A 26,795-nucleotide genomic window follows, 5' to 3' on the forward strand; every position below is an offset into this window, starting at 1 on the left:
GTTACAACTCAGGCGCTGCAGGCTCTAGGAGCTCCTCAATTAATTTAGTAGCCAGCGATAGTAATGAATAGCACCTACTCAGAACTGAGAATTAAATCCAATCTCCAGCAATCCGAGATGGATCCTATCATATCCTTCTTATCTTCACCCGCCTGGCTTTACCTAGAAATATCTCTACATACATCCTAACCTCCTTAATTTTTTTTCAAGTCGTTTCATCATCTTAGGTCATGGCGCCTGTAGCTTTTTTTAGTGCACTACCGTTCTGCAGGCAGTGAGCTGGAAAAAGTTTCCAAGAAGAGAAAATCTAAGAGATAGCAGTTGGATTAGAACTCTAACTAATAAATCCATTTTTTCTATTTTATTACACCATACTTCTTCTTCTCACCATCTTTTAGTAAAATAGAGTAGAATTCTCTACTTGGACTTATTCTAGTATTTTGAAGATATATTAGAAGAATAATATCATTTCCTAGAAAAACAGGATCTGTTTAACCAGTCAGAAAGAGAAACCCCACATTGATGTTCCCTGCCCACGAACTAAATAGCTAATTCAGTGTACACTTTCTTGGGATACAGGGTCTGGGATAAAAGAACATTCAAGTGATCTTCCAACAGTTCAAAACAGATGTGAGCCTTTTTCACTGGAAATATTATTCACGTAATTTTCATCTAAAGAAATGCTTGTAAGGTTATATTGGCTTAACTAAAATGGAAGTTAAACATAGATTTTCAATAAAGATCGTGTATTAAAGAAGATTAATACTGTTCTTTTAGTTTGAATCACTACAAATGGCATGAAAGATTTAAAGTAGGGAAGATATGGTTCTTTATATAATATAAAGCACATTACGTGATTATGTGGTATTATTTTCTGCAAAAGAAAATGCTAAGCAGACATTGAAAGTTAAGCTTTCCACCTTATTTACAATACAGTTCACAAAATTGTAGTAATGTCAGCTTTGACCAAATTATAGGTAGCTTAGCAAACTTTCCCGAATTAAGAAAAAGTCCACTATCATTGAAAAAAGGAAATTAATCTTCAAATAAAAGAAAAACTAGCTGTTTTTCTTTTCCCACTACCGATCCCTAAGTTCCTTACTATGTTCAAACTGGAATAGCCCCAGTAATGGAGTAGCTAAGAAGATAGCTGATTCTTATATATTATATGACTCGTATATATAATATATATGTCTTCATATAGATACGAGAGTTGGATCAAGCCGTAGTCTCGACCTCGTATGAGTTTCTCAGTAATTTCCTTCAGAATTTTAAACAGCCCAAGTGGAGCTTAGTTTTGACCTTTAAGCTAAATGAAGGATTATTCTTGCCGTGGAAAAAAGAAATAAGTTTTTCTTATAAATAAATAAACTATGAAAACATAAAGACGGAAACTGCTGATATCTAGTGTGAAAAGAACAAACAACAACAAATGGTGACGCATAAATGTAATAATTTTCTTTTATGTCCATCAATAAGAAAGATTCTCCAGCAGTTTGGTATCGCACTAAAAGCGGACTGTATAAAAGAAAAATATCAAGGGAAATGTACATATAAACTCTTATATGTACTGTACACGATCTCCTATACTGTCATTTGATTTAACAATAAAAACAATATTAAGTCAACTGAATTTGAATACAAAACCCACATCAAATCATTCTTTCGTAAACAGCAAAAAATTTATGCCGTTCAGTATTTCCCAATACATAAGATTTTATCTTTGGAAATGCGCTTTCTGGGAATTACTAAGAGGTTTTCTAATAGTTATGCGACAATCAGAAAGAAACATAATACGTAATTTAATGCCACCAGAGTGACAAACAGTAAGGCCCAACTTGTCCTGAAAGAAATGGCCTAACCTAATGGCAAAAGAGCAAGAAGATGGTCTCGAATCATGTTCGAGAATACCATAGATAAATTAGAATAGACCCTTACGGGGATGAATAGAATGCCATAGAAGGGATAAGCTGGAAATCTGAGACTAAGAATATTGAATTTGCTGGAATCCTGGGAAAAATCCATACTTGAAACCAGTAAAATAGTTAGTTTTGCTCCTGAGGATGTCTCAGGAGAATATGAAAACAAGAACAAAAATACTACAACAGAATACAGATTAGTTGAGGTAGAAATTCAACCATTGCATGACTTTAATAAAGGAAGAACAAATGAAAGAAGCTAAATCTCATAGAGGAAGATGAAGACCAAGGATGATAATGGAGAGTGCACGAAAAGGTAAGATATGGAGCTCCATATCCTAACGTGAGAGGAGTGCGGATCTTAAGTTTATACTCAGATGTGGTTACAATCAGCTGACTGACACGGTGGCCATATTCACTTACTTCTTGATTATGTTTCGACTATTTGCTTATATATGGTTTATGTCTCTGTTCTGTTTTTAATTGAAGAATGACCCTTCACTTTGGGTATGATCTCTAATATGTATTTCTTTTTCTCTCATTATTAGAGTTGAAGAGTGGTTAAATGTTGAGAATCAAAAAGTTGAGATTTTTTTTTCTCTTTTCTGTTTCTTTTTTTCTCAAAGTGTTGCGAAGTTTGTCCACTTTATATAAGAGCTAACACTTAATCTAGGCTACCAGTTAGGTGTCGTGGATGAAGTGGAAGCACATTACTGAACTATTTACATTTTTTCTTACAAATAAAAAGCAGATTTTCGCGGGATTCGAACTGGGGATCTCTAGCTTACCAATGCTTTATAATCACTGCTCTAACACTCTCTTGGGAAGCTTAAAGATCATCATTTAGGTGTTCGAAAAGAGAAGGCCTTGAAGCTAACATCAATCAGAGATGTAAGAATATAAATTAATTTGGTAAAAATGTTATTATTATCTATCGACTTCCAGAATTTTAAATATTTGTGTCAATCTGTTTGCTAGAAATGTATGTTTATTTCATTTATTGTATTGCTTAATAGTAAATTAATTACTGTATTAATTAAAAGTAAATTTATTATCTAATAATATATTCTTTTAATTAAAGGAAACCTTAATTTTCGTAGGGTTTTTTTCCTTCTTCTTTTACTATCTCCTTCCTTTCGAAGGGTTTAGGAGAAGCAACCCCGAATACCACTTATGTGGTTGTTCTATAAGAAGACAAAGTCTTTTTCTTTATTATCGACTTTACTTCCGACAGTTAAGCATTCACCCCATTCGCTGGCTTCCGGGATAGACATAACTTTGCTTCTGAGGAAACTACTAACATATCCACACATACTCTGTCTTCTCCATCATATTCTGTGTCCTTTTGGTTCTAGGCTGTAACAAATTCTTTTCGTACACTCTCCATTATCCTTCTTGGTCTTCATCTTCCTCTATGAGATTTCGCTTCTTTCATTTGTTCTTCCTTTATTAAAGTCATGCAATGGTTGAATTTCTACAACTAATCTGTATTCTGTTGTAGTATTTTTGTTCTTGTTTTCATATTCTCCTGAGACATCCTCAGGAGCAAAACTAACTATTTTACTGGTTTCAAGTATGGATTTTTCCCAGGATTCCAGCAAATTCAATATTCTTAGTCTCAGATTTCTAGCTTATCCCTTCTATGGCATTCTATTCATCCCCGTAAGGGTCTATTCTAATTTATCTATGGTATTCTCGAACACGATTCGAGACCATCTTCTTGCTCTTTTGCCATTAGGTTTGGCTATTTCTTTCAGGACAAGTTGGGCCTTACTGTTTGTCACTCTGGTGGCATTAAATTACGTATTATGTTTCTTTCTGATTGTCGCATAACTATTAGAAAACTTCTTAGTAATTCCCAGGATACTCTGAAAAAGCGCATTTCCGAAGATAAAATCTTATGTATTGGATATACTGAACGGCATAAATTTTTTTGCTGTAACGAATAGTTTACAAAAGAATGATATGATGTGGATTTTGTATTAAAATTCTGTTGACTTAATATTGTTTTTATTTTTAAATCAAATGACAGTATAGGAGATCGTGTACAGTACATATTAAGAGTTTATACATTTCCCTTGATATTTTTCTTTTATACAGTCCGCTTTTAGTGCGATACCAAACTGCTGGAGAATCTTTCTTATTGATGGACATAAAAAAGAATTATTAGATTTATGCGTCACCATTTGTTGTTGTTTGTCGTTTTCACACTAGATATCAGCAGTTTCCGTCTTTATGTTTTCATCGTTTATTTACGAGTATTTAATAGTAAAAGAAGACGTATTGTAATCGAGTCGATTTTATCCATTTTTTACAAAGAACAGCTACAAGAAAATAGCCGAATGTTTTCCATCCTTATTCATTTCAAAATTTAATTAAAGTAAACTGTTGGAGACAAAACACTAGACTGAAATTATTAGGTAACCATCATTGGCAACTTCCAATTTTTTAATTTCTTTTTACTAAAAAAGAAAACTGCTATTATCTTCGGTAACTAATTTTCACCGATATTTTCCACTTTAGGATACCTTCCAAATTTTCAGTTTTTTTTTTTTTTTTAACCGCTAATTGCTAGCAATTTATTTTTAATATTTTCTTTATGAAGGTTTGGTTAAAAAAAAAAAACATTTTCTAGATTTTCTTCACCATTTCCATTAACTTAACTAGCTTTTCAATGAAAAGAAAAAACATTTCTTTTTTCCACGGCAAAAATAATCCTCTATTTAGCTTTAAAGGTCAAAACTAAGCTCCAACTTGGGCTGTTTAAAATTCTGAAGGAAATTACTGAGAAACCCGTACGAGACTGAGTTCGAGACTGCGGTTTAATCCAACTCTCATATCTATATGAAGACTTATATATGTATATTATAAATACGAATCATTTAGTATATAACAATCAGCTATCTTCTTAGCTACACCATTACTGGGACTATTCCAGTTTGAACAAATGCAAGGAACTTAGGGATCAGTAGTGGGAAAAGAAAAACAGCTAGTTTTACTTCTATTTGAAGATTAATTTCCTTTTTTCCATGATAGTGGACTTTTTCTTAATTCGGGAAAGTTTGCTAAGCTACCTATAGTTTGGCCAAAGATGACATTACAACAATTGTGTGAACTGTAGGGTAAATATGGTGGAAAAACTTAACTTTCAATGACTGTTTAGCATTTTCTTTTGCTGACAATAATTCCACAAAGTCATGTAATGTGTGCATTATTATATATTGTATAATGTTATATATTTATATATATAAAGGACAATCTTCCCTACTTTAAATCTTTCATACCATTTCTAGTGATTCAAACTAAAAGAACAGTATTAATCTTCTTTAATACACGATCTTTATTGAAAATCTATCTTTAACTTCCATTTTAGTTAAGTCTATATTATCTTACTAGCATTTCTTTAGATGAAAATTATTAGATGAATGATATTTTCCTTCATTTTTTTTTATGAACAGAGATTCAAGATCAGCTTCAGATGAGTTGCATGAGATGATAAGTCAAGGATGAAGTAATAAGGTAGCTTTCAAAGGTGTTAGGAGTTGTGAATTTCTAGCTCTTTAAGATGTTTTCGAAAAAAAAGTCATTTCAGGAAAGGTACTGATGGTTAATAGATTTTTTAATAAAAGCTGTCTGATCTCCTTGTGACATCAAAGTAGCTATTTCATTAGATATAGATATAGAGAAGATTGTGGAGGCTTGTCTAATTATTATTCTGGAATCAAAAGTCAAAAAACAGGATGTTATAGGCGATGGAAAATAATATAGAGGAATGAAGATTAAAAATGTGGTTAGTTATCTGTGATAAAGTACCAACGTTAAAACCAACTTAGCCAGTGAAAAAGGCTCACATCTGTGTCGACATGTTGGAAGATCACTTGAATGTTCTTTTATCCCAGACCCTGTATCACAAGAAAGTGTACACTGAATTAGCTATTTAGTTCGTGTGCAGGGAACATCAATGTGGGGTTTCTCTTTCTGACTGGTTAAACAAATCCTGTTTTTCTAAGAAATAATATTATTCTTTTAATATATCTTCAAAATACTAGAATAAGTCCAAGTAGAGAATTCTAATTTTTTCAATTATATGATGGCGAGAAGCATTTATGGTGTAATAAAATTTTTAAAAAAAACTTGTGTTGATCAAACTAAAATACAGAAATCTTTAATCGGGGAAGGATGCCTTTCTATGTCCTGGATTGATGGGTTAGAGTTCTAATCCAACTGCTATTCCTTACATTTTCTCTTCTTAGAAGCTTCTTTCAGCTCACTGTCCGCAGAACGGTAGTGCACTAAAAAAAAGCTCCGGGCGCCATGACCTAAGATGATGAAACGCCTGGAAAAAAAAAAAAATTAAGGAGGTCAGGATAAATGTAGAGATATTTCTAAGTAAAGCCAGGCGTGTGAAGGTAAGAAGGATATGGATATGATAGGATCCATCTCGGACTGCTGGAAGTGGATTTAAGTCTCAGTTCTGAGTAGGTGCTATTCATTACTATCGCTGGCTACAAAATTAATTGAGGAGCTCCAAGAGCTTGCAGCGCCCGAGTTGTAAAACAATAAAACATAATTTAATTTCAGAATATATTTGTCTAATATAAGTTCATTACATTTTAACAGAGATTTCAATTATTTTTTTTCATCTATCTACCTGTAAATAGAAACCCTGTAATTGGGCTCTTGCCAGAATCAGCCGCCGGAACAACCACCGGAGCAGCCGCCGCAACATCCTCCGGAGCAGTTTTGACATGAGTCAAGTCTTTGCCTTCCTCCATATCATTTACAGGTCTCAGCATTACCACTCTAGCCAGTCCTAGAAGACCTAATAGAAGCAGCAAGCTTCTGGTCTAAAACAATAAAGTGAAATTTTATTTTGTCTACATTGAAAATGTGTTTTTTTTTTTTTAAATTTATTAAAAAAACATTTATTAAAACTGTCCGGTAGGACAGTTGTATAAGGGTTGACCTTAAAACTGTCTGGTAGGACAGTTGTATAAGGGTTGACCTTAAAACTGTCCGGTAGGACAGTTGTATAAGGGTTGACCATCAAAAACTGCACGAAAAAGCGTAACGTTGAAAAACACCCAACTTTGACAATTTTTTTCTCTTTTTCTATAAAAGATAAAATTCCCAAATTTTCTTTAAAATATAGGGCAAACCCTCCTTTATAACTGTAATTTTTTTGCAACAACCCAGATCTAATAGGTTTCGAGAAAAAAGTTGCCGAAAATGTGCAAAAACGGCTTTTTCAAAAAATGTTCTTGTTCTTGTTGTTACCTTTTTTGTAAACAACGTAGCGCCTAAACGCGTGAACCGATTTTCATGAATGAGGTGTCATTCGATTCGGAATTTTATGTAGATGTGCCTTCTTGGGATCTCGATGCTGTAAATCGAATGGGAGAGGAGCCCCATCTATGTAAGGCCCCATCCAAAATTATTATTATTATTACTAATAACTCTGTAAATCTTAGCCCGATTTTGATAGAATTTGGCAGGACGAAAGGGTTAGTGCCTACATACCGTTAAAGCGACATTCTGCTCTTACACCTATTTAAGGGGAAGTTTTGCAATCATTTAAAATTATCGTCTCGTGAACCTATTTTCTTAAATGAAGTGTTAATTGGTTTAAAAAGTGATGCAAAATTCCTTTTTAGAGGTCTCGACGCTGTGTATTAGTAGACGCAGGTCCTCACTCATACTGTATATTTTATGCATGAAAATAGCCATCATGTAGGGTCTGTGACATCTAATACATTCTAAAAAATATGATACTAGAAGTATGAATGATTTGTAGGGCACTCGCTGATTTGTGTACCTTTTGGCGTTTAATCAACTCTTATACTTAACTTTTAAAACTGTAAGTTTTTGTTAAGAAGATTAAGAATGAGTAATGGTGGAGAGATAACTGCTCCTATCTAGTGTCCCAGTAAGCCCGTATACTTCAACAAGAGAAACAATGGATATGGGCACAATAGTTCCAAGTTCATAAATTTTTCTATATTTGTCTTTAAAATGAATTCTATTAAAACTACCCGGTTTGTGTAAAGTGTATGTTTATATCTTAAGTTTCAAGAAACTTTGTCTCAGTAAGAAATGCGACTCTAGAGTGTTCAATACGCTACTTTGTTATTGTAACAAAAATAAAGTAAAAGTTACTTACAGACATCATCTCCTCTTGTTTTATCTTTGAGAAAGAAACTGATAGTTCTGATTGTTTTTCCAACCTGTAGATATCCTAATATATAGAAAATTTGAGTAAAGTTCCTTTTACTTATCTTATCAGCATGAATAATTGTTTCTATTTTATCCTCGTCATTGTAGTTTTAGAAAAGAAAACAATGAAAATCAAATTTCTGGAACGAATGTAGACATTAGAAATATTTGTATGCAGCTTTTTTATTTTTTGTTATGGTAAAATAAAAAATCAATTTAAAACAATGGTTACTATTCATTAGCATAAATTTTAACACCGCCAAAAAAGTGAATATTTACAAAGAGAACTAGACAACTTTTATTATTCAATAAAAAATGGCCTTGGCTTAAAACTAAGGTGGACATAGTTTTACCGTCTTCAAAATCTAGAATCTTCAAAATACTAGAATAAATCCAAGTAGAGAATTCTATTCTTTTCAACTATAAGATGGTGAGGAGCATAGTGTATGGTGTAATAGAATAGGAACAAAAAACCTTCAGGAGATCAAACAAAAAAGTAGAAATCTTTAAACGGAGAAGGATGGGCTTTCTAATGCCCTGGATTGATGGGTTAGAGTTCTAATCCAACTGTTAGCACTTAGATTTTCTCTTCTTGGAAACTTCTTTCAGCTCACTGTCCGCAGAATGGCAGTGCCCTGAAAAAAAGCTCCAGGCGCCATTACCTAAAATGTTGAAACGCCTTGAAAAAAATGTAAGGAGGTCAGGAAATGTAGAGATATTTCTAGGTAAAGCCAGGCGGATGAATATAAGAAGGATATGATAGGATCCATCTCGGATTGCTGGAGGTTGGATTTAATTCTCAGTTCTGAGTAGGTGCTATTCATTACTATCGCTGGCTACAAAATTAATTGAGGAGCTCCAAGAGCCTGCAGCGCCTGAGTTGTAACACATTAAAACATAATTTAATTTCAGAATATATTTATCTAATATAAGTTCACTACATTCTAACAGAGATTTCAATATTATTATTTTCTATCTGAATTTATCACTACCACTTCTGCGTTTCCAGTTTGTTGGTTATTCGCCGCATCACCACTTCCAACTCGCCCTTGGTAAACCCCCTGTGATTCTTCTTCTGATGAACTACCTGAATTCAATGCTATCACTGTTGCCTCTCCAGTTTTTTGGTTATTCGCCGCATCACCACTTCCAACTCGCTCTTGAGAAGCCGCCTTCGCAGGTACTTGCTCCGGTACTTCTTCTAATGATCTCACCATTACCACTCTGCCAAAAGCCAGTCCTAGAAGACTTAATAGAAGCAGCAAACTTCTGGTCTAAAACAATAAGGTAAAATTTTATTTTTCCTTTATTGAAATGTGATTGGAAAGAAAGACATTAATTAAGAATGAGTAATGGTGGAGAGATAACGGCCCCAATCTAGTGTCCCAGTAAGCCCGTATACTTCAACAAGAGAAACAATGCATATGGGGGGGATAGGTATGAACGAGTGTGCGGCTTGGATGAAAGGTGCTTATATTAGCTAAGTATGAACTAGGATGTGAAGTTAGTGAAGGCCTGAGCCTTTGCTAAACCCAAATAGTAAAAACCAGAGATTCGCAACCGATAAGCAGACTCTGATATCCCTTTGGAAGGGGGGAAGGTGTCCGTGATTTTTTTTAAACAGGTAGTTAGCCTATCTACGGCCCCTCTTTACAGAGAACAACTAGGGGAAGTGATCCCCAGGACTGGTTCCGGACCAGTGAAGGGAGTATTAGCTCCATTCCTGGCCAACTGATCAGCTATTTCGTTCCCCTTGATCCCCACATGGCCCGGCACCCATTCCAATCGGAGTTTGTTGTGCCGAGCCAGTTGATCTAGGGCTTTTTTACATTCCCAGACCAGGGATGAGGTAATTCTGAAGGAAGAGAGGGCCTTCAGTGCCGCTTGACAGTCCGAAAAAATGCAAATTTCCCTATTTCTAAGATCCATTCGCAGATTTTCCCCAGCGCAAGCTCTAATGGCAAAGACCTCGGCCTGAAATACAGTAGCGTATCTCCCAAGAGGACTCTCAATGAGTGTACCCAGTGGTAAGTACTCTGAGTGTGATATCTAAGAAATCTTCGGGCTATAAAGAGGAGGATTTTCAGAATTGGTGGATGAAGCAAAAAGAGTAGAGCAATGAGATTGAGATGTATGGTATTTATGACTCCCGGAGCTTTCTTTTTAGAATATTGCCAGCCTCCGGAGTCTCGAGCTTTTGAACGTTTAGTATTTAAAACTTTCCATTATACTCCAGACAGCATCCGACATGGTGTACCCCAATCTTGAATTGTACATCATTAAAAATAACTTCCACATTTGACTGTTTCTAATTCACATGGACTGCTCTATTTCGGTGAAATGTACTAATTACTTTAAAACGTTCAGACAAAAGCTTCCAGTTTTAAGAATTTTTTTTTAAGTCAGTATTGCTAACAAAATGAAATTAAGGAAAGTATTTTCACTGTTTTCCAACCTTCTTTTCTAGTTTTTTTTTTTTACCTCCCTTTCATTAATAGTGTCTTTGGATTGGTTTAATTTTATTAACGTAACAATGTTGTCGCTTGTTTCTTCAGAATATTTATTTTCAGGTGCAATAGTGCTTTTTATGACGTGCACTACCTAATCTTTATTGTTTGAGTATACGAGGTGTAACGAAAGTGATTTCTGCTACAGAAGAACTTCGCATACGCCAAATCCTAACCACTGACAGCTGTGTAGCGTAAAGCCTTCTCTTTCCATTGCAGCGTCTCACGTGCTTGTAGAGAAATCTGTCTGACCGGAACAGTCGTTTGTGTAAGAGGTGATAGTTTCGTTTTGCAGAAAACATGATACCACTACACATGTAGTAGAGTAACAAATTGTAGTGAAATTTCACATGAAACTCTTATACAACTGTCCTACCGGACAGTTTTAATTAATCAACATTACTACAGTGTGGTACTTGCTTAACTTCGAGAAAGTGTAAGGAATACAACGACCCGATTTATGGAAGAACAAGTCATGGGGTTCTCCATCAAAACAACGCGGTGCCGGATCACACTGCATTGTTTCTGTCAAGACGTTTCTAGCCAAGTACAAACATCCCAGTTTTTTAGGCCATCCTAGCCTTATTCGCCTGACCTGGCCCCATGTGACTTTCTATCTGTTCCCCAAAAGTCAAATCTGCATTAAAAGGATACACGATTTCAGTCCATAGAAGCTGTGAAAGAAAAAGCGGCACGCATCATGCAGGAGATAATAACTAAATATGTATATATTTAAAATAAAATGTTTTATAGCAATAGTCTCGTTATTTAATAGCCACACCTCGTAGATCCCAGATACTGGTACACCCACTCGCAGATCTGAAGCGGTGTTAACCTAATAAACCTCAAATCTTCTAAGTCTATTCATGTATATCATGTATTTCTCGTTCTTAACTACATACTGGCCAATTCTGTAAGCCAAATTTTTGGGTTTTTTTATACCGTTTGAGACTTTCTAAAAATAGCCTAATAGATGTATAGTTCACGAGTATCAAAACTAGAAAGTTTTATTCCAAACATTTTTCAAGAGTAATTCCAAGTTTCAGGAAAATTGAATGACCGAAAGTGTGAATTTTCTTTATTTATTAGTTAGTTTTCATGATTAAGTTATAAGCTGATCGTGATGAGCTCTTCACTTGATTGCTTTTATTTTATTCGTTTTGCTTCTTACTTTTTTCGTTTTTCTTAGGAACGTTTCCAATAGAGAATTTGCTGAAGATTCCACCGAAGTGTTTTTGCTTTTAGGTATTCTGTGGGTTTACTGACTGTATTCAACCAGATTAGCTGTCTTTAACCTGAATAATATTTATTAAAGTAAATGTTCCTTCGAGGAGAATTTAGCGCCCTCTAAAATTGAGCGCCCAAGGCGGTCTTTCCATTTACAGATCTGGACATTGAATGCTGGGAAAGAGAAAGAAAAATTAACTGACTACGGTTTGTAATTGCTAATATAATGGTGGAAAAATTGAATATTTGAATATTTTTCAAACAATTTATTTTTTGATTTGTAGGCCTACAGCTTCTTCCACTTCTCTCTTCTCCACTTCAACAGAAGATAAAGGAATCTTGTGCGGTACATACACTTAGTCTTGTTCCATTGATTTAAGAAAGAATATTATTTTGTTTCTTTGTAACCGGATTGTACACGCAGCCAATATGAAACCAAAATAATTATTCCTGTGAAGTTCTGCAGGAGCACTTCCTCTGCTTCTATTTCACAATATCTGGATTTAATCCATACTAAAAAAAAAGAAATCCAATTTTAAGATAAGTGATTAATTTGGCTTCAAGTTGCACACTTTGAAGCCAAAAAAATCCGCTAGTTGGCAGCTGCTTTATAATTTGATTAATTCATAAAGAGGAGAGATAAAAGTGACTCAAACTGAACCGTTTTCCCCTATATTTACAATGATATATTTAAAATGAACAACAATAACATTTTGTTTTATCTCCTTCTGCTAAATATTTCTTCAATTTATGAACTAAAATTTCATTTTCACAATTGGTTTTCACTTTGTTTTTCCTTCTAATTTTAGTTTGTCAATTGTACTTAAGATTTTTCTTAAGAATCTCTTACCTCACAGAAGACCCATTGTTCATTTAAATCATTTTGCCAATAAGTAAGATTTAAAAAAATATCATTCAGAGTTAAAGATCTTCGGGAAATATGAAAATTCCTGTTTGTAGGAAAAGTTAAAAATTTTACTAATAGTGGAATTTTCAATTTTTTGCAATTGATTGATTATATGCAATAATAATTGGCTTACGAAGCCTTTTCTTTTAGTGCACTGCCCGTTTTTAGACAGTGTTTTCTAGTTACTGGAAAACTTGTCTATAACTGGAAGCTCCAAGGGTGTGGAGAAACTTTAAGGGCCATCAGCAGCTGAGAATTCAAAACCTGGATCTCCACCAGGCAAAATCCATTTCACTTACCGTTAAATAATCCATTTAAGTCATGAAAAATCTTTCTTCTATTCATTCCTCTACATGTACCATCATTTCTAACTTTAGTTAATTACCTTTTCATCAACACGCCATTTCCAACAGCTCTCATTTTTGCTAACTTCATTCTTGAATATAACTATACTTAGATAGATAACAGTTTCAACCTGCATACTTCAATATACGCAACAGAATTCAGGAAAACAAAAAGTCTCTGATGAACTTTGCAAATGAATTTAATTTCAACACTACCAGAATTTTACTGGTGATCGTTTGGGTTGGTTAAATCAGACCCCTCATGATGTAATTTATCAACAAATGTTTTAATGCCTTCTGCTGCATAAGCGATCGATCCAGACGCTGCTTGATCTGGTATTTCTGCCGATACCGGCTCATTATTCGCCCCTCCAGTAACCTTCCCATCCTCTTCACTCTCAGGATACTTAGGCGCCCCCTTAGCATCCCCAGCCGCATCACCCTCATCGCCATCCCCAGACTCACTATTCGCTACTTCTGCGCTGCACACCAGTCCCAGCAGAAATGTAAATATCAGAAGACCTTTTACCTGAAAGAATTATATTATTAAAACAAAATCTCGATATAAAACATATGCAGGGTGATCCATTTAAAACGCACCAATCGCTAATAACTTTTTAGGAAAGCGGAATTTCGAAAAAACCCATAAAGTAAACTATACGTTTTTTTTTGTTTAGTTTTCAAATTTTCCACCCCCAATGCTGAATCTTCATTTTTGGCAGAGTTTCATCCAAAAACCCGATTAGGGTTTAATAAGAACCACTGATTTTGACAATGATTATGAAAACTACATAAAAAAACTGTGAAAAATGACGTTAACCCCGTTTCGATATCCCTAATATTAGTTGAGTTATTTAAGATCAAAGTTACTATTTTATCTTATTCGTGATCGGTTTTCAATATTAATTTTCCACCAGAAATAAACGTTTTGGGAGGTCCTCTGACTGCAAAAAATGTTATTTGTGACGCAAAGAATAAAAATAATAATTGAAAATTTTAAAAAATGTAGTGTGATGTCATGGTTGTGGGTGAATCAGGATAAATTTGTTTTATCATCAAATAAAAGCAATCATCGCATCATTTTAATGTACCCCGTATGCAAGACTTCTTGACCTATGATTACGGTAAGAATATCTTGCCAGGGAGGAGTGGGTACTGGTCTAGTGGTCATGAGCGTGGTTTTGTAAGTGAGAGATCCCCAGTCCGAATCCCGTGGGTGCAGTCATTCACAATATCATATCAATCATATCATACGATATATCATAACAATTTTTAAAAAAAAATGTAGTCAAACGTGGGATTTGAACTGGGGACCTCCCACTTACAAAGCCATGTTCTTGATCACTAGACATAAGTAATCATAGGTCAAGAAGTCTTGCATACGGGGTACATTAAAATGATGCGATGATTGCTTTTATTTGATGATAAAACAAATTTATCCTGATTCACCCACAAACATTACATTACATGCTTTAAAATCTTCAATTATTATTATTTTTGTTCTTTGCGTCACAAATAACATTTTTTGCAGTCAGAGGACCTCCCAAAACGTGTATTTCTGGTGGGAAATTAATATCGAAAACCGATCACGAATAGATAAAAATGTAACTTTGATAGGGATATTGAAACGGGATTAACGTCATTTTTTCACAGTATTTTTTATGTAGTTTTCATAATTATTGTCAAAATCAGTGGCCAAAAATACTTCGTGGGGTTTTTCCGGAATTCCGCTTTTCTAAAAAGTTATTAGCGATTGGTGCATTTTAAATGGATCACCCTGTATAGATGGCCCTCTCTTACTGGAAATTCTTTTTGCGACCGCAGACCAAATTTTTCGTTTGTTTGTTTAGATTCGCAGCGAATTCAGATTGAACGTAAAAACAAAAAATGCACCTTCTATTTAGTGCTTAAAACGAACTTAAAAAAACATGACTTTTCTAAGAGGGCAAGATAATGTAAATTAAGAAATTCTAATTTTCGAAGAATAATTTTGGAATTAAAGCAAAAAAAATTAATTGTTAATAGCATGGAATATTATTGAAAAACGTTTTACTTACAGAAATCATTTTATGGCAGTTCTGTTGTCAGAAAGTATCTAATATAGACAGCTAACTGCATTCTAATATATAGCAAACAGTAATTCTCTTTCTTCAATTATCACCACCTTATCATCACGGACAATCTTCAGTTATATGATTTGCCTTGACTTTTTTTTGGGCAGAACATAACAAAAACTAATGGTAACTTTGGTGTGACAAATGTAGACAGTAAATATTTCAGCATGTTTTCTTTTTTTTGGTATATTTAGGATTTTGATCAACATTTTGGAATTTAGTTAATTATTATTAATAAATATAAATTGTTCATTATCTTACAACACAATTGGTACGTGATAAAAATGGAATTATCTAAATTTTCTTGGTCTTTTGTAAAAACTTGTATTTTCCATTTCATTTTCTCTGCCTCATTGTAAAAGGAAGTTAATAATACAAAGTATGTTAATTCTGATTTTTAATACGGAGTTTTTCACCGGTAACCCTACTTAAAGCGTCTATAAAAGCTCTTCTAAAGAAATGTAAGCTTCTGTTTGTTTCAGTATTCGTCCATGATTCGCTCTGAGAGGATCATCCGAATGAGGTAGACTCTGATGGAGTTCAGTAGACGGTTTTGAGAATATTTACGAGTTTGATTAGTTTTACAAAATGTTCTATGTGTGTGTGTGTGAATTTATCCACAATAACTCAAAAATTAAGAAATCACAAAGTAAAAATTTGATATTTTGCTTAGGTTTTTAGGAGTTGGACGTAAAAGACAGCCTGACCAAAAATAGGCATTGTTTTAATGTAATTTATAAATTTACAATTTCCACAACAAAAAAACAAACAAAATCAGGTAGATTAAAATGAAACATAGAATTGATTAAAACAAAATTGAAAGTTCGAAAGAAAATTTGTCGTTAAAAGCGTCGAGAAGTTCATAATGAAGAAGAAGAAAATTTTTATCATGATTAACTTTATTATAAAAGCAGAATGAACATAAAGGGCATTTCCTTCGCAAGAATGGAACATTAAGCATAAATACATGGAGCTTATTATTTATTTAACCTCATTCAAAGAAAAGTAGCGTAGCAAGATTTTGCATAACGAACAGAAGCTTATAATTCTCTGGATAGGACTAAAGCCATTATCCTAAGTTAATGAAAGAATAAGGCTCTTTAAATTCTACCTAACAAGATTCGGAATAAATGAAGATGCTTTATTCTATTTAATTTTTCTCCCAAATTAAGGAATAAATGCTATTAACTATAACTTTTATGCTTAAGATTTTGCAAAAATTGCAAACTATGTTAGGTACACCTAGTTTGAAATGTAGGCTAGATACTCGTTGTATTCTTGAAGGAACTTTGGCATAACGACCTAAGGAACGCCTTACACGGTCAGCTTCCTCACAAAACGATTAATCGATCTTTTGCAGATAATTATTTTAACCGCTTTTGTGCAATAGTTCCCGTTTTGAATCATTTGTCTGAGATTTTCTGAGCAAAAAATGTGCCGATCCACTTTTAGTTGTATCTCTCTTTTATTTTTTTCGTTTGAGAGAGATTGAATTAATTATTGATTTTGTGAAGGGTTTCCACAAATCTTTGTTTCTGTTTACTTCCGATTAGTCTACGAGAGAGAGAATGTATTATAATCGTAGACGTTTTTGATTTTGATATTTAACCGGAAATACACGTATAAAAGTGGTTTTTGCTAGTCGGTCTGTATGTGTGCTGTGTTCTATAACTATCTACCGCAACTTAAAAATAAAAATTCATAGAGAATTACGATTTGATATTTCTCTTAGATAACACCAGAGGATGATCTAACAATATGGTAAAAGTCGATTAGACGGAAGTACTTCTTTAATGAATCTTTTTTTAAAGTTCGGAAATTGCTTCTCGAGACCAATTCTTCTCGGGTGTAGTCAAGACTTCTTTCTATGGTGCCATTTTTGTACATAACTTTGTCTTGCAACTCGTTTAATAAGAATCAAATGAGGGACAAAATGCCAATTTTTGGTTATAGAAAAAACGGTAAAACGGAAGTATAGTTAATAAATTGTTCACCTTCTCGAAAATGACACCCAGGCTATCTGTAAACATTACAAACTTCCACCCTCTGTTAGCTTCCTGTAAATATTACAAATATATAAATTTATTTTAATTTTTCTTGTATAAATTAAATTTTGGTGACTGCTGATTAGGCTTCCCAGTAGGATAACAATTAAGCCTAATGTAGGGATAGAGATAACGAAAGTGGGACGGAACCTTTGTCCCATGGCACCGCAGCCAAAAGAGGCTTATTGTGACTTCCTCTTTGGATGTAGAAGACGAAACCTCCCCTACTAAGAAGATTGAGGACTTCCCCTACTAGTTCTTTATGCGCTACTATCTCCTTTGGTCTCAAAGTTCCAAAGGTTTCATAGTGCATCCACTCGATTGTGTTGCAGCAGATGAGAGGCCGTTTTTCTTCTCTTCCTGACACAATCTGCACAACGGTTCCAAGCTAATAAGCCCACCTTAAACAGATGCTCCCTGAACATACCATACCCTGTGAATAGGGCTTGGATCACACTAATCTGATTTCTGGCCAAGCACAGAGTCTCTTTCGCTCTTCGTTTACACAGCCAAGGCGTCAATGCTATTACTATGTTTTATTTTTTCCATGCTCTCTCTAAATCCAGTCTCTGAGAGCCACACGCCTTGGTGATCTCCAGGACCGGTTCCGGGCCAAAGAAAGGAGTGTTAGCTCCTTGTCTGGCCAGCTGATCGGCTGTTTTTTGTTTCCCATTGATCCCCACATGACCCGGCACCCATTCCAGTCGAACTTTATTCTGTCGAGCCAGTTGTCCCAGGGCCTTTTTACATTCCCAAACCTGGGAAGAGGTAGTTCTGAAGGAAGCCTTCTGTTCGAAAAGATGCCAATCTCAGATCCATTCGCTGGTTTTCCTCTACACAAGTTGAATACATGGGATACAAACTGTAAGATATGTGTACCTTTGGTAAGAACTAAATACGACAGAATGATCAGAGTTTAAAGAAATTTACGTAAGTTGGAACCAAGAGATAAATAGTCGTGTGATTGTGCTCCAGCCTCAGCATAACAAAAAAGCAATTCAATATTTATGGAAATCAATGACTGACTAAAAGAAAGAAATATTTATCCGTTCAAACAAAATTTAAATTTTTAATAAAAGCTGTTGTTAATAGAATTAATACTCCCCGTGAGGAGAGATATTAAGAGCAGAATAGAATTTTAAAAGAGAAACTGATGAATATTGAAAAGCTCGCGATAATAACTTGAAAGTTGGTGCAAGCTAGGTGATGGATGACGTCCTATGATAGAGTGAAAATAGATTTTTTTTTCTTATTACCAGAATAAATGGATTCATTATGAATAAATGTTTAGTAAATCCAGCTTATCTATTCTGGATTTACTTCCTGTTTAGCACCTTATTAGTTAGTTAATTGAATTATATTACTTTAATTTAAAGTTATTGCTTTCATGGTAGCCATTAGATTTGTACAAATATTTTGAAAAAATTAGGAAGAATCTGATCCAAATAAAACGTCACTTTTAATCCTACATTTCGATACTTTAAATTTTACATCCGTACAATGGCGAAAACTTCGTTTTCTTTTTCTAAATTTAAAGCGCATCAGCATTTGAGGCATCCGGATCTTTTTAAAGTAGTGAGTGTCATTTTATGAACAATTTCGTTGAAATTTTTTTTTTTTTTTTGCTCTTGAGGCGGAGTATTCACTTGTGAACACGATTGATTACCACAAATCTTGATCGATAGTACGTAATACTTCCATCAATAATTTACTTTCATAAGTAAGAAGTAATCGATTGTAGAGTTTCTCGGTTAGTATATTAGCTAAACACAAAATTTATTTAAAGTTTTGAATTAAGTTTCAGGATTTGTAAACAAAGCTAGGAAACTGAATCACAAATATTTTATAAAATGTTTACTTTCTTAACGTTTCAAATCTCCAAGGATTCATCCTCAATCTAAAGAATTTTTCTAGAAGGATGGATTTATATTAAAATTATGTTACTCGTATTGAACATTGTTCGCTCCCACGTGAACAATAATTCTCTCCAATCATTCATAAACAAAGTAAAAATACGCAGTTTTATTTTTCAAAAACGGTATACGTATGTTCTACTTGAACAACTGCAGAGAGTTATTGTTCATCTCTTACGTTTTGGATATCGAGGTTGGGAATAAAGGGAAAAATACGAAATCTTCATTGGGTTTACTAGAATTGCCTTGTTTTCTGTTACTAACATTGTATTTTCACGCCAAGCGTTTGTTCTACACATTAGGTCGGCTAGTTTTGGATGTAGAGATGCAGAAAAAAGGGAAAAATAGGAAATCTTCATTGGGTTTACTAGAATTTCCTTGTTTTCTGTTACTAACATTGTATTTTCACGCCAAGCGTATGTTCTACACATTAGGTCGGCTAGTTTTGGATGTAGAGATGCAGAAAAAAGGGAAAAATACGAAATCTTCATTGGGTTTACTGGAATTTCCTTGTTTTCTGTTACTAACATTGTATTTTTATGCCAAACGTGTTTTATACACATTAGGTCGGCTAGTTTTGGATGTGGTAATGCAGAAAAAAGGGAAAAATACGAAATCTTCATTGGGTTTACTAGAATTTCCTTGTTTTCTGTTACTAACATTGTATTTTCACGCCAAGCGTATGTTCTACACATTAGGTCGGCTAGTTTTGGATGTAGAGATGCAGAAAAAAGGGAAAAATACGAAATCTTCATTGGGTTTACTGGAATTTCCTTGTTTTCTGTTACTAACATTGTATTTTCACGCCAAGCGTATGTTCTACACATTAGGTCGGCTAGTTTTGGATGTAGAGATGCAGAAAAAAGGGAAAAATAGGAAATCTTCATTGGGTTTACTAGAATTTCCTTGTTTTCTGTTACTAACATTGTATTTTTACGCCAAGCGTATGTTCTACACATTAGGTCGGCTAGTTTTGGATGTAGAGATGCAGAAAAAAGGGAAAAATACGAAATCTTCATTGGGTTTGCTGGAATTTCCTTGTTTTCTGTTACTAACATTGTATTTTTATGCCAAACGTGTTTTATACACATTAGGTCGGCTAGTTTTGGATGTGGTAATGCAGAAAAAAGGGAAAAATAGGAAATCTTCATTGGGTTTACTAGAATTTCCTTGTTTTCTGTTACTAACATTGTATTTTCACGCCAAGCGTATGTTCTACACATTAGGTCGGCTAGTTTTGGATGTAGAGATGCAGAAAAAAGGGAAAAATACGAAATCTTCATTGGGTTTACTGGAATTTCCTTGTTTTCTGTTACTAACATTGTATTTTCACGCCAAGCGTATGTTCTACACATTAGGTCGGCTAGTTTTGGATGTAGAGATGCAGAAAAAAGGGAAAAATAGGAAATCTTCATTGGGTTTACTAGAATTTCCTTGTTTTCTGTTACTAACATTGTATTTTTACGCCAAGCGTATGTTCTACACATTAGGTCGGCTAGTTTTGGATGTAGAGATGCAGAAAAAAGGGAAAAATACGAAATCTTCATTGGGTTTACTGGAATTTCCTTATTTTCTGTTACTAACATTGTATTTTCACGCCAAGCGTATGTTCTACACATTAGGTCGGCTAGTTTTGGATGTAGAGATGCAGAAAAAAGGGAAAAATAGGAAATCTTCATTGGGTTTACTAGAATTTCCTTGTTTTCTGTTACTAACATTGTATTTTTACGCCAAGCGTATGTTCTACACATTAGGTCGGCTAGTTTTGGATGTAGAGATGCAGAAAAAAGGGAAAAATACGAAATCTTCATTGGGTTTGCTGGAATTTCCTTGTTTTCTGTTACTAACATTGTATTTTTATGCCAAACGTGTTTTATACACATTAGGTCGGCTAGTTTTGGATGTGGTAATGCAGAAAAAAGGGAAAAATAGGAAATCTTCATTGGGTTTACTAGAATTTCCTTGTTTTCTGTTACTAACATTGTATTTTCACGCCAAGCGTATGTTCTACACATTAGGTCGGCTAGTTTTGGATGTAGAGATGCAGAAAAAAGGGAAAAATACGAAATCTTCATTGGGTTTACTGGAATTTCCTTGTTTTCTGTTACTAACATTGTATTTTCACGCCAAGCGTATGTTCTACACATTAGGTCGGCTAGTTTTGGATGTAGAGATGCAGAAAAAAGGGAAAAATACGAAATCTTCATTGGGTTTACTAGAATTGCCTTGTTTTCTGTTACTAACATTGTATTTTCACGCCAAGCGTTTGTTCTACACATTAGGTCGGCTAGTTTTGGATGTAGAGATGCAGAAAAAAGGGAAAAATACGAAATCTTCATTGGGTTTACTGGAATTTCCTTGTTTTCTGTTACTAACATTGTATTTTTATGCCAAACGTGTTTTATACACATTAGGTCGGCTAGTTTTGGATGTGGTAATGCAGAAAAAAGGGAAAAATACGAAATCTTCATTGGGTTTACTAGAATTTCCTTGTTTTCTGTTACTAACATTGTATTTTCACGCCAAGCGTATGTTCTACACATTAGGTCGGCTAGTTTTGGATGTAGAGATGCAGAAAAAAGGGAAAAATACGAAATCTTCATTGGGTTTACTGGAATTTCCTTGTTTTCTGTTACTAACATTGTATTTTCACGCCAAGCGTATGTTCTACACATTAGGTCGGCTAGTTTTGGATGTAGAGATGCAGAAAAAAGGGAAAAATAGGAAATCTTCATTAGGTTTACTGTAATTTTCTTGTATTCTGTTACTAACATTGTATTTTCACGCCAAGCGTATGTTCTACACATTAGGTCGGCTAGTTTTGGATGTAGAGATGCAGAAAAAAGGGAAAAATACGAAATCTTCATTGGGTTTACTGGAATTTCCTTGTTTTCTGTTACTAACATTGTATTTTCACGCCAAGCGTATGTTCTACACATTAGGTCGGCTAGTTTTGGATGTGGTAATGCAGAAAAAAGGGAAAAATAGGAAATCTTCATTGGGTTTACTAGAATTTCCTTGTTTTCTGTTACTAACATTGTATTTTCACGCCAAGCGTATGTTCTACACATTAGGTCGGCTAGTTTTGGATGTAGAGATGCAGAAAAAAGGGAAAAATACGAAATCTTCATTGGGTTTACTGGAATTTCCTTGTTTTCTGTTACTAACATTGTATTTTCACGCCAAGCGTATGTTCTACACATTAGGTCGGCTAGTTTTGGATGTAGAGATGCAGAAAAAAGGGAAAAATACGAAATCTTCATTGGGTTTACTAGAATTGCCTTGTTTTCTGTTACTAACATTGTATTTTCACGCCAAGCGTTTGTTCTACACATTAGGTCGGCTAGTTTTGGATGTAGAGATGCAGAAAAAAGGGAAAAATACGAAATCTTCATTGGGTTTACTGGAATTTCCTTGTTTTCTGTTACTAACATTGTATTTTTATGCCAAACGTGTTTTATACACATTAGGTCGGCTAGTTTTGGATGTGGTAATGCAGAAAAAAGGGAAAAATACGAAATCTTCATTGGGTTTACTAGAATTTCCTTGTTTTCTGTTACTAACATTGTATTTTCACGCCAAGCGTATGTTCTACACATTAGGTCGGCTAGTTTTGGATGTAGAGATGCAGAAAAAAGGGAAAAATACGAAATCTTCATTGGGTTTACTGGAATTTCCTTGTTTTCTGTTACTAACATTGTATTTTCACGCCAAGCGTATGTTCTACACATTAGGTCGGCTAGTTTTGGATGTAGAGATGCAGAAAAAAGGGAAAAATAGGAAATCTTCATTAGGTTTACTGTAATTTTCTTGTATTCTGTTACTAACATTGTATTTTCACGCCAAGCGTATGTTCTACATATTAGGTCGGCTAGTTTTGGATGTAGAGATGCAGAAAAAAGGGAAAAATACGAAATCTTCATTGGGTTTACTAGAATTTCCTTGTTTTCTGTTACTAACATTGTATTTTCAGTATGTTCTAGTTACTGTAGCTGAGAATTCCGAACCCTGGTTCTCCACGAGCCAATCCATTTCACTTACCGCTAAGTAATCCATTTAAGTCACGAAAAATCTTTCTTCTATTCATTCCTTTACATGTACCATCATTTCTAACTTTAGTTAATTACCTTTTCATCAACACGCCATTTCCAACAGCTCTCATTTTTGCTATCTTTATTCTTGAATGTAACTTCTTAGATAGACATCAGGTTCAAGCTCCATTGTTCAAGTACATCAGAATTCAGGGGGAAAAAAAATCTCAGACGAACTTCGCAAATGAATTTCAACACTACCAGAATTTTACTACAATTTTATATTTACTCTACGAATTCTGACGACTTTTTACCACCTTTCTCACCCCTTCTTTAACAAATTCAATACCCGAGCCCAGCAATGTCTTTGTTAATGTTGGCGACGGTTGATTTGGTTCTTCTGCCACGGTCGACTCTTCACTCCCAGCCTCTTCACCGCCATCTCCATTAGCCGCAGGAGCCGGCTGCTTATCATCCCCAAACTCCTCCACATTCTGTCCCATCACTATTCCAAAGCTGCACACCAGTCCCAGCAAAAAAGTAAAAATCAGAAGACCTTTTACCTGAAAGAATTATATTATTAAAACAAAATCTCGATATAAAACATATTTACAAGGACCATCTCTTACTGGAAATTCTCTTTGCGACCGCAGACTAATCTTTCTTTTGTTCAGATTCTCAGTGAATTCGGGTTGAACAAAGAAACAAAAAATGCCCCTTCTATTTCGTGTTTTTGTGACCTCAATTTCGATTGTAAAATATAACTTTTCTAAAAGGGAAAATTAAATGTAATTATTCCAGTGTTTGAAGAATAATTTGGGAATTAAAGCTAGGGAATTAATTGTTAATTGCTCGGAATTGAAAAACTTTTTACTTACAGAAATCATTTTATGCAGTTCTGTTGTCAGAAAGTATATAATATAGACAGCTAACTGCATTCTAATATACAGCAAACAGTAATTCTGTTTCTTTATCACCACCTTATCATCACGGACAATCTTCAGTTATATGATTTATCTTGACTTTTTTGGGCAGAACATTACAAAAACTAACGAACAAATTGGTGTAACAAATGTAAGTAAAAAGTAAAGTAAAGTATTCGCCTATTTTTTCAGGTGGGGCTTAACGTCCAACTGCCAATTAGGTGTCATGGATGGAGGCAACTAGCAAACTTACTTTACTATTTCTCATTTAACCATTAGATAAAATTCAATGACCAAGACCTGGAATCGAACCCAGTACCACAATGTATATTAGCTTTGCAGGTCACCTCGCCTCTTAACCGTTCGGCTACCGTGGCGCCTGGTGTAACAAATGTAGACAGTAAATATTTCAGCATTTCTTTTTGGTATATTTAGGATGAGATAAACATTTGGAATTTAGTAAATTTAGTTTGTATTTAAATTTTAGAAATAAATATAAATTGTTAATTATCTTACAAAACAATTGGAGCGTGATAAAAATAGAATTACCTAAATTTTCTTGGCCTTTTGTAAAAACTTGTATTTTCCATTTCACTTTCTCTGCCTCATTATAAAAGGAAGTTAATAATACAAAGTATGTTAATTCGAAATCATCATTAGTTTTACTGGAATTATAAATATGTTTTAGTTCATCATCACATTGTAAATCATTCTTTCATGTTTGGAGATTATAAATAAATTTTGTTAATGAGAATGAATCTTGCGGGCCATAAAATTATTCAAGGCGTGCCACAAGCGGCCCGCGGTTTGGCATCCTCTGGTTTAATGATTTAGACTTCATACTGATGTTACCATTTCATCCTACAGTCGCTGATTCAGTGAGGAATTATTTGTGATATTCAACAAGTTTAATGGCTCGTAAAACATTATGTAAAATAATGGAAATAAAAATTAATGAAATATAACAATTTTTTTAGGATTCTGTAGGTTTGGCGCATGCGTAATGTTTTAGAATTGTAAAACTGGAGATGTTACACGTGTCACTGGACACGTGAGATGCATAAATTTAAGAAGAAAACAAGGAATTTTGCTTGTTTCTTTTGTACCAGGTAATCGAAATTCCAGATATGTGTTTAGGAAGTCTCTGGATTGGAGATCCTTGGAGATTTTGGAATGTCCTATGAATCCTAGAATAAAATTATATTTTCATTCATTAATTCACTTTTTTGTCAACTTTTTACTGTTTGAATACAAGCGTTTTAGTTTATTTGATTCGACTAATTTTAAGTAATATTAATTCTATATTCAAAGTAATACAGAAACTGAAGCAGTTAAGGCACGAAATGAACACGTTCTATTGAATGATATAATCCCTTTACCTTGTGGCATAGGATTATGTTGGGCTGAAGTTTAAGCTCGTGTACGTGAGAAAGTAAACCATGAGCCAAGTTGGAATTAGTCCGGAAAATAGGAATGAGGTTTTTGTGTCTGTGTGTGTGTGAGGATGTACATGAGGGTGTATATACCACTTCAATGCAATGTTCGCCATTTAAACCAACATAATATATCTGCTTCCTTGTAATAACCGGATTATTATATCATCACTAGTGAGTAAAATCAAGATCTGAAAGGTCTTCATTAAATTTTTACTTAAATATTTTTACTAAATTTAGGAAATGATGATCAGGAAATGATATTTCCTTTTAGCACTCTGTATGAGGAATTCCTCATTAACTAATAAATATATTATATTTATTATTTCCTATTGATGTCATTAAAAGCTGTGCGATTTCTTTTTATTACATTTAAAAAACCAAAGTTTGTTATCGTTGTTACTTGGAGCATGTCTTCTACATTATTCAGCATTCTGCATAAATACATCTAGTATCTCATCTTATATGTTTTCTTTTACTTCGCTATTCACTTTTGAAAAGAATTTAGCGAATAGATGTTTTTTAGTCTGTGAAAATAGCTTACTCTCCTACATTTATTTTCTGGTCCCTATATTTTACAGGTAGCATTATTGTTCACAAACAAATTTCTCAGGTAACAGAATAGTCGTACTGCAGTAGCTGAGAAGTCAAATTACCACATTAGGTACTTAATTAAGAGTAAAGTAAAGTAATTGCCTATTTTTTTTTTCAGGCGGGGCTTAACGTCCAACTACCAATTAGGTGTCGTGGACGGAGGCCCACTAGCAAACATACTTTACTGAAAAATTTCTTTTATTAACCATTAAATAAAATCCAAGGCCTTAAGACCGGGAATCGAACCCATTACCACAATACATATTAGCTTTACAGGTCTCGCCTCTAACCGCTCGGCTACTGTGGCGCCTGGTACTTAATTAATTAATTAATTAATAATGTGTCCCTGGATATATTCACGCTAGGATGGATAAAATCAAACAGTAAGCATTCTTAAACGATGTTTAAATAAAATCGCTACAAAAGTTTGCAAAAGACAATAAATCTAAACAAAAGCACAAAAATACAATAATATATTTACTCACTTGTTATCAGACAAAGCTTAAGTTAAGCTTGAACAAATTGCCATTTATCCAATCGTTCGAAAAGCATGTAATTAAAAAGGAAAAATTAAACTACGAGTGTTTCAAAAAACAATGGTAAAAGTCAAATTATCATTATGGGA

At 34.1% G+C, this 26,795-nt stretch overlaps 3 protein-coding genes and 1 long non-coding RNA gene across 4 annotated transcripts in view; 2 read left to right on the forward strand and 2 right to left on the reverse strand.

Annotated features, from left to right (window-relative positions):
* Positions 1-26,795, forward strand: part of LOC141455690 (uncharacterized) — a 176,844-nt gene that overhangs the window by 52,517 nt on the left and 97,532 nt on the right. The gene's annotated exons all lie outside the window — the stretch shown is intronic.
* LOC141455506 (uncharacterized) lies at positions 6,760-13,646 on the forward strand. The gene is made up of 2 exons (XR_012459318.1): positions 6,760-9,419; positions 10,788-13,646. It is a non-coding gene; the product is annotated as an uncharacterized lncRNA (long non-coding RNA).
* On the reverse strand, positions 13,300-15,323 carry LOC141455505 (uncharacterized). Its single transcript, XM_074130614.1, has 2 exons — positions 15,175-15,323; positions 13,300-13,646 (listed from the first exon to the last, which is right to left on the reverse strand). The coding sequence occupies exons 1-2, from the start codon at positions 15,181-15,183 to the stop codon at positions 13,341-13,343; spliced, it is 315 nt and encodes a 104-aa protein (XP_073986715.1). The 5' UTR covers positions 15,184-15,323; the 3' UTR covers positions 13,300-13,340.
* On the reverse strand, positions 23,020-24,364 carry LOC141455691 (uncharacterized). The gene is made up of 2 exons (XM_074130953.1): positions 24,099-24,364; positions 23,020-23,783 (listed from the first exon to the last, which is right to left on the reverse strand). Exons 1-2 carry the CDS (start codon positions 24,156-24,158, stop codon positions 23,511-23,513), a joined length of 333 nt encoding a protein of 110 aa, XP_073987054.1. The 5' UTR covers positions 24,159-24,364; the 3' UTR covers positions 23,020-23,510.

This window comes from Rhodnius prolixus, unplaced genomic scaffold (genome assembly GCF_049639745.1).
Source record: "Rhodnius prolixus isolate KJV_2025 unplaced genomic scaffold, Rpr scaffold_4, whole genome shotgun sequence".
NCBI lineage: Eukaryota > Metazoa > Arthropoda > Insecta > Hemiptera > Reduviidae > Rhodnius > Rhodnius prolixus.